Source organism: Sorex araneus, chromosome 2 (assembly GCF_027595985.1).
Source record: "Sorex araneus isolate mSorAra2 chromosome 2, mSorAra2.pri, whole genome shotgun sequence".
Taxonomy (NCBI): Eukaryota; Metazoa; Chordata; class Mammalia; order Eulipotyphla; family Soricidae; genus Sorex; species Sorex araneus.
Window position 1 is genome coordinate 155,150,826 of NC_073303.1, and position 6,595 is coordinate 155,157,420.

Consider the following 6,595-nt stretch of genomic DNA (forward strand, 5'->3'; position numbering starts at 1 on the left):
GAAAGCAAAGAAAATACAAATGTTAGCTAAATACAGAATTTATGCAGCATAAAATATCAATAACCCCAAATATATAGTAATATTTTGTCTACTATGAGAATATGTGTAATGACACTAGGGTTTAACCTTATCAAAACCTACTGCATAAACCTCAAAAGTAAAGAAAACATATTTTAGCCTTGACTTTGTTCTCCATAGGAAAGAGAAATTCTGACCCACTGAAGAAATGAATGAGAAAAAAATGGGGGGGGCTATGGGATTTTGGGGGGATGGCCTGCTCTCAGCAGTCCTCAGTGCATGGGAAAGCTGCAGTGTCAGGGACTGAACCCAGGGCCTCACACACGCAAAGAAGTGCTCACCACTGAGTGAATACAAGCCCTTCCTTTATAATTTCCTACTTGAAATGCTGATAATCAAAGGAATTCTCAAATTACATTCATTCATCATCATCCACCACTCCCAAGAAAACTTCCTTTTTCATTCCAGTAAGTTCACTTATCATCTAATATGCCACATACACTTATGTGTTTAAAAATGAGATGGACCACAGTGAAAAGTAACAATGAATAATTAAAACTTGTGGGAAGTGATGCAAAGGTGCCTTGTGTCATAACTACACCCCTACTGTTCTCTGCATATCTGGGATCTATAACACATGTGTCTACTTGACTTAAGAGAGTCAAGGAGCTAGAACTCTTTGATGATGTTTTATACTAAATAAATGACCACAACTGAGTGAGATGATTTTGAGAATATGAGACAAGATAATTATATAAAGCACTGAAAATGCTATCTAATAAAAATGCTGCCATCTTATATGCCAAGTAATGCTGACAATTCAGAGTGCTCAGTTTTGCAAAGGCTGTGTTTATTGGCATGAAAACTGAAGAACAAACAGGAAAAGGGGGTGGGGGAAAAAAGCATTTTCCCTTCCTTTAATAAAGTGCTCATTGTAATAATTAAGTGTGATGAATTAAAGTATTATTCTATGTACACTATACTAAAAATCTCAATAAATATAGCAGTTTGAAAATTCTAAATGCTGAGCAAGGGAATTACTGATTTTACTAAAAGTAGGGCCATTTCTTACACAAAGAGAAAAATTTACAAGAGAAAAAAAAGCAAAAATATAATTTCCTCAGTGTCATAGCATTCTTATGTGGCATAACTAAAAAGTTAAACATATATAATTTTATTGGACTTTTTATGATCTTTTTATGAGTTTTCTAAATTTTAATATGTAAAGATTTGACAAGGACTCTTTTCCAAAAATATATTTAAAAAGATAGATGACTCTGGTCCTGAGAGATAGCTCAATGGGTTGGCTGCATGTTTTACATGCAAGAGGCCCTTGTTCATTTCCAGGTAATGCATGGTTTATAGAACAATTTACATACACAGTTTATATGAATAGAGGCCAATTTGCAGATGGGATAGGTTACACTCATGAAGTTTTTTGAATCCAAAAAAATCTTTCTCATGATGGGGTCTATTTTCCCAGGAATGAGAATCAAATTCCTCTCTGTCACTTTATACATCAACATCTACCTATCTACCTACCTAGCTCTCTATTCATATATGGAGGAGAAATCAAAGATATTGTGAGCTTATAAATGTAGAGGGGAAATGGAAAAAAAGTTATTCAGATTCACTGACATTTTTCTAGTACTACATTTATATGAATCATGTTCATCCACACTGCCTGAAAACATGAGAAAAATAAAGACTGGGAAAAGCATGTGCCTCGCCCAGATCAGCTTTTACCCTGAGTAATTAGGAATAGAATTTTGAGCAGGCAGAAATCTCAGGGTAGATCCTGAGTCTACCTTTGCACTTACATGTGAGAAGCTGAGCCCCCAAAAGGCGAAATGACTTGCTCAAGTGCCTGAAGGCAGATGGTTCTGAGCCAAGCCAAGAAAAGCAGTTTAACTGAAAATAGTACCTCATTAAATTGTAAATTGCTATTGGAATAAATAAAGCATCAAGGAAAAAGCAATATTTACTGACGACTCAGCAGCCTGCAGTTTTTTAATTAATAATTTTTAATAGCCCCACCTCAGGTAGTCTGAAAGGTCATTATTAAGAGTTTATGCTTTTCCCAAGGCCTGTTGCGATAAACTGATGTGTTCCAAACATCATGTCTCCCTGAGGCAGCGGGAGAAGCTTCTAGTATGCTTACTTCTGTGTCTCTGGCTTTGAATGAACCTTGTATCAGTGAATGAATCAGAAAAATTTCACATAGGGGAACACACAGATGACTCTTAAGTGAAGAAATAGTTAACAGCATATTGCAGATCCCACTGCCTTGTAAATAATCAAGGAAAGCCTTTTCTTTTCTTTTTTCTTTTTTTTTCCTTTTTTTTTAAATTTTTTTTTTTTAAGCAATACAAAATGCCACCACAGGCTGACGCTCTTTCTACAAGAATAATGAGATTCTTGTTCCCTGGGAAGCTGAGTACATACTTCAGTGCCTTCCTCTGAATTCAGTTTTCATGGCTCATGTCTATTTTCCCCCCTCTTCTAAGCAGGTAACATGCCATGCCTCAAATATTATCAGCGCTTAGGTAGTGATGACAGACCAAATGAACTGCGGGTGCAGTTCCACAAACTCAGTCTTGGGGTCCTCTTCCTATTGGACACACAAAATTAAAACTGTTCCGGAAATGAAGGGAGATAGGCAGGGAAGTCAGTGAGTCCCTCTGACAATGCCTGCCACTGGCACTGCACTCCGCTGGCCTCCACTGTGTTGGGTCTCTTAAGGAGGTGCACTTGGCCATCCAGGATTGAGTCCTGAGTCTGGGCACACACAGTGGTGAGTGGTCCTACCGCATTCTCTTAAAAGGCACGGGCACCGCAAGGAGAAATTCAAGCCCACGCCAATCCCGGTCAATTCAATGAAACCGGGAGTCTGAGACCCCGAGCTCCTGTCCCCGGGATCTGCCAAGGTTGGCCGTCGGTGCCAGAGTGATATTCCTTAGTTACAAGGGCGCAGTTCGGTGCCGGATTGAATCGGAGCCTGCGGGCACCAGAAGAATCTCAATGAAGATCTATCTGAAAGCAGAATCTCACCCCCAGTGGCGGAAAAACCTCTCCTCGAATGTGGCCAGACCAGAAATCAATTTCAGCCCCGGAGCACGGGGAAAGAAAGGGACTGTGGTCCGGAGGTGGGGTATAGGTTGTATTAAACATTCTCTAGGTCTCGAAGGGGTTACACTGAAAACCAGCTGTGGGCGTTGGACCTTTGCATTTTACAAACTACCTCTCCCTCCCTCCGCCTACCTTGTCTTAGCTGGGCGCCAGTGAGCGTCCTTCCTTTCCTTCCCTCCCTGCGATTTAGGACACCCGGATCCTGAAACAAAGTGAAATCCCCTGGGTTCCCAAACCCAAGTGGGGGTCAGTCCTGGCTGCCTCCCGGGGCTCTTTACCTCCACCTTCCTTCTCTTTAAACCCGCTTTACTTCTGCTTCCACAACCCCCGCGCCAAAGCCGATATCTGTCATGGACACGACTTCCTCCTATCTCGAAGCCGCAGGTAAACTCGTCATTGCTTCACCTAGAAATGTAACTTTCATAAAGAGATCCGAGACAGAGCACCCCGCGGGCACCCGCCAGCGCGCAGCGGCGCTAGCTCACACCAACACTTGTGACCCTCAGGATCTACCGAGATCCCAGCCCCACTTTCTCCCTTCCCTTGAGGAGATCCACAGGATTTTTTTCTGAATCCCTTCTCTGGCCTCAGAGTAACATCGGTTAAACATTTGGCCAACCTTGGCCAAAAACATGTAAAAAGAGAAGTAAATGTTTAGTAATTTTTTTTTTTTGAAACTAAAGAAAAGGTAAGAAAAGAAACTGAAGTCCAAATAACAGGAAGTAGGAGTTGTTCTTGCTAAGCGGGGCCGCGAATCAAAACTTCAAAGGACAGTGGGGGAAATGACCCCGATCACTCCCCAAATCCATCCAGTTTCGCCAGGAAAATGAACCTGCTGGTCTACCAAGTGACAGCGAACAGGGCAGAAAGCCCCGCGAGCAACAACATGTGTCCAACGCCTGGCAGGTCTCCGGATGACAACGCCAGGGGACGTCCCTAGGGTGGGATTCCCAGCGAGGTATTTCAGTTGTTGGGGGTTTTGCCTTTATTTGTCTTCCTTCTTCCCCCTAAGGTTCATTTACAGAAGTGAGAGCTGCTGCGGTGCTGAAACATCACATGTAATGGGGCGGGGTGGGGGGTGGAGAATCCACCCCCCACCCCCCATGGGCTCACAAATTGTTCCTTTGCGTTCTGACCGTGTCCTTTTGCCAGCCGTCAACCCTACATCCACGAGCCCCAGCAGGCCACCCCACTGGCATTTCGGAGGGGGGAGGGGGCGCGTTGTTAAACTCGCTGAAAGCTTTAGGCGGGTTTTCAAGGGAGTGATGAAAGTCCTCCCTGGCTCCTCCACCCCCTCTTCCCCCCTTCTTCATCCCACACCAAGGGGAAGTTAAGGAGGTTCGATCACGAAAAAGTGCAGCGGTGATTTCCTCCGAGAGCTACGGGAAAGAAAAACTGCCCGGAGCTCAGTGACGTGGACTTTGGGTAACTAGCAACTGGGGAGACTGTCTGAGGCCGCGAGCTCGCCCACAAATAGGGGTGTCGCGGCCAAGGGAAGAGGGCAGGGCCGGAGGAATCCTGCCCGCGGGCCCCCGAAACCTGCTCCCGGCCTCACCCAAAGTTTCCTGGACATTTACCCAGTGGCCCCCAATCGCTGCCCAAAACTTGAGCCAAATAGCATGGCCCAAGTGACCGATCCACTGGCCAGCACCGGACCGGACCGCGGTCCTCTTACCTCTCCCAAGCGTCTGGACGCACGGCCCCGGGGGGCGCGAGGCCCAGGCCCGGAACCTAGGAAATTGACCCAGATCCCAGCCCCCTCTCCCCCAGGCCAGCGCAGGGGATCCCTCTCACCTGGCCTGAGGACAGCAGCGGACATCAAGAGGCAGAAGACCAGACGGCAGGAGGGGACCGCCTTCGAAGCCATATTCCTCCTCCTCCTCCTTAGGGGGCCGCTGACAGAGTCCGCGCCGCAGGAGGGGGCGTCGTCCCTGGCCCCACACGGCCTGCACACCCGGGGGTCCGGACGCGGGGGGCAGAGGCTTCTCCTAGACTCACAGCTCCCCCAGGCTGTGGAGCGGCACCTTCGGGGCTCGGCCGCACGCAACTTTCCACCAGGCGATGCCCCAACTACTCCCTCCTTTGCAACTGCCGCCCTCGGCTCCCGAGGCTGCAGCGGTTCCCGGGACCTGCAGACTCCTTCCTAAGAGACACTTGAGTAATTCGCAAAGGTGGACGTAGTTCTTTCTGTCCGCACTATGATTTTTCCGGGTCTTGGAATAATAATAATTAATAATAGTAATGATGCTAATTGGCAGTAGCGGCAATGTGCATCAAAAGCCTGGTGCTGGAGAGGAATCGTCGGGGGTGGCGGCAAGGGAGGCGGCGGGTCCTGGATGTCTCCTCAGGTGGCAGCAGCGGTGGCAGGGATAGCAGCGGCAGTGTGAGGAGCGGCGGCAGCAGCGATCTCCCGGCTGCTCTGAGTGGAGCGACTGGAAGGCGTGTGTAAGCGGCTTCTCTCCTCCTCCCTCCCGCCTCTTTCCTCCCGTTTCTGCCTCCTCCCGGCTTCCCAGGACGCAACGCCGAGCAGGTGGTTGAAGCGCGGATCTGCAGCCTAGAGGCGCTGCAGGACCAAGTCCGAGTTTCCGAGCGCGGCTCGGGTACAAGGTGCAGGAGCCGCTCATTGGTCGCCCGGCTCCCGAGCGGGCGGGACTTTCTCGAGGCTCCGCCCCCTTGGCCACGCCCGCCAATAGGGAACTGACACCAGAGTCGCGCGCGCCCGGTGGGCCGCCGGCACCGCCACTTCCCTGACGCTTTACTAGCGCCTTTCTCTGACCGTCTTCCCCACCCAACCTCGCCACGGTTCAAGAAGTCAAACGGCCTTTCTCGCTGACGCCCATCCCAGTAGTCCACACCTCGGGGACGTTTTCGACCAACTGAAAGATTGCGATAGTTTTTTTGTGTTGTTGTTTTGTTGTTTTTTTTTTAAGAAGAATGGGGGCTGGGCGGTGACTCTGGGGCGCTCACGTGGGGTGAGCACCTCAGGTCCAAAGGCTGGAGACTAGGAAAAGGGGCTGGAAGAGGTGGCAAAGGTGGAAACTCGTCCCCCGGGAGCTCTGAGCAGCTCGTCTCTGACCGAAGGCAGTTCACGTAATGATCTGATTCCTATAGCGTTCTCCCCCCCCCCACCCCTGCATTGCTCTCTCTTGCACACACCTTGGGTGAGGGGGTGGACGGAGGGCAAGGGGGAGATCTCTGGAGTCGACTGGCCGTTGCCAGATCGGCTGGAACCGCTCCTTCCCCGGGAAATGAAATCAGAAATTTGTTTTCAGAAATTCGTCAGAAGGATTTTCCCAAAGTCTACAAAAGCCAGAGCGTTTGCCTCTCAATTTTGAATTAAACGGCGATTTCAGGTGACTAACCAGAATCTTCAAGTTACACAGATGAAACACCCAGCTCCTATCTTTCCATTCCACAGCCAGGCACCCCAGGCTAAACGCACCGGCTT

At 48.6% G+C, this 6,595-nt stretch overlaps 1 protein-coding gene across 3 annotated transcripts in view; it reads right to left on the bottom strand.

The window, feature by feature from the left end:
• The window catches only part of ALCAM (activated leukocyte cell adhesion molecule), a 221,970-nt gene extending 216,326 nt beyond the window's left edge, over positions 1-5,644 (bottom strand). For 2 of the 3 annotated variants that reach the window (XM_055127139.1, XM_004606736.2), the window contains exon 1: positions 4,942-5,643. In XM_055127139.1, the coding sequence (XP_054983114.1) occupies positions 4,942-5,014 (73 nt within the window). In that variant the 5' untranslated portion in view covers positions 5,015-5,643. Of the gene's footprint in view, positions 1-4,941 lie in introns of all 3 variants that reach the window. The other variant, XM_004606735.3, reaches the window with a different exon arrangement.
• Positions 5,645-6,595: the final 951 nt, after the last annotated feature.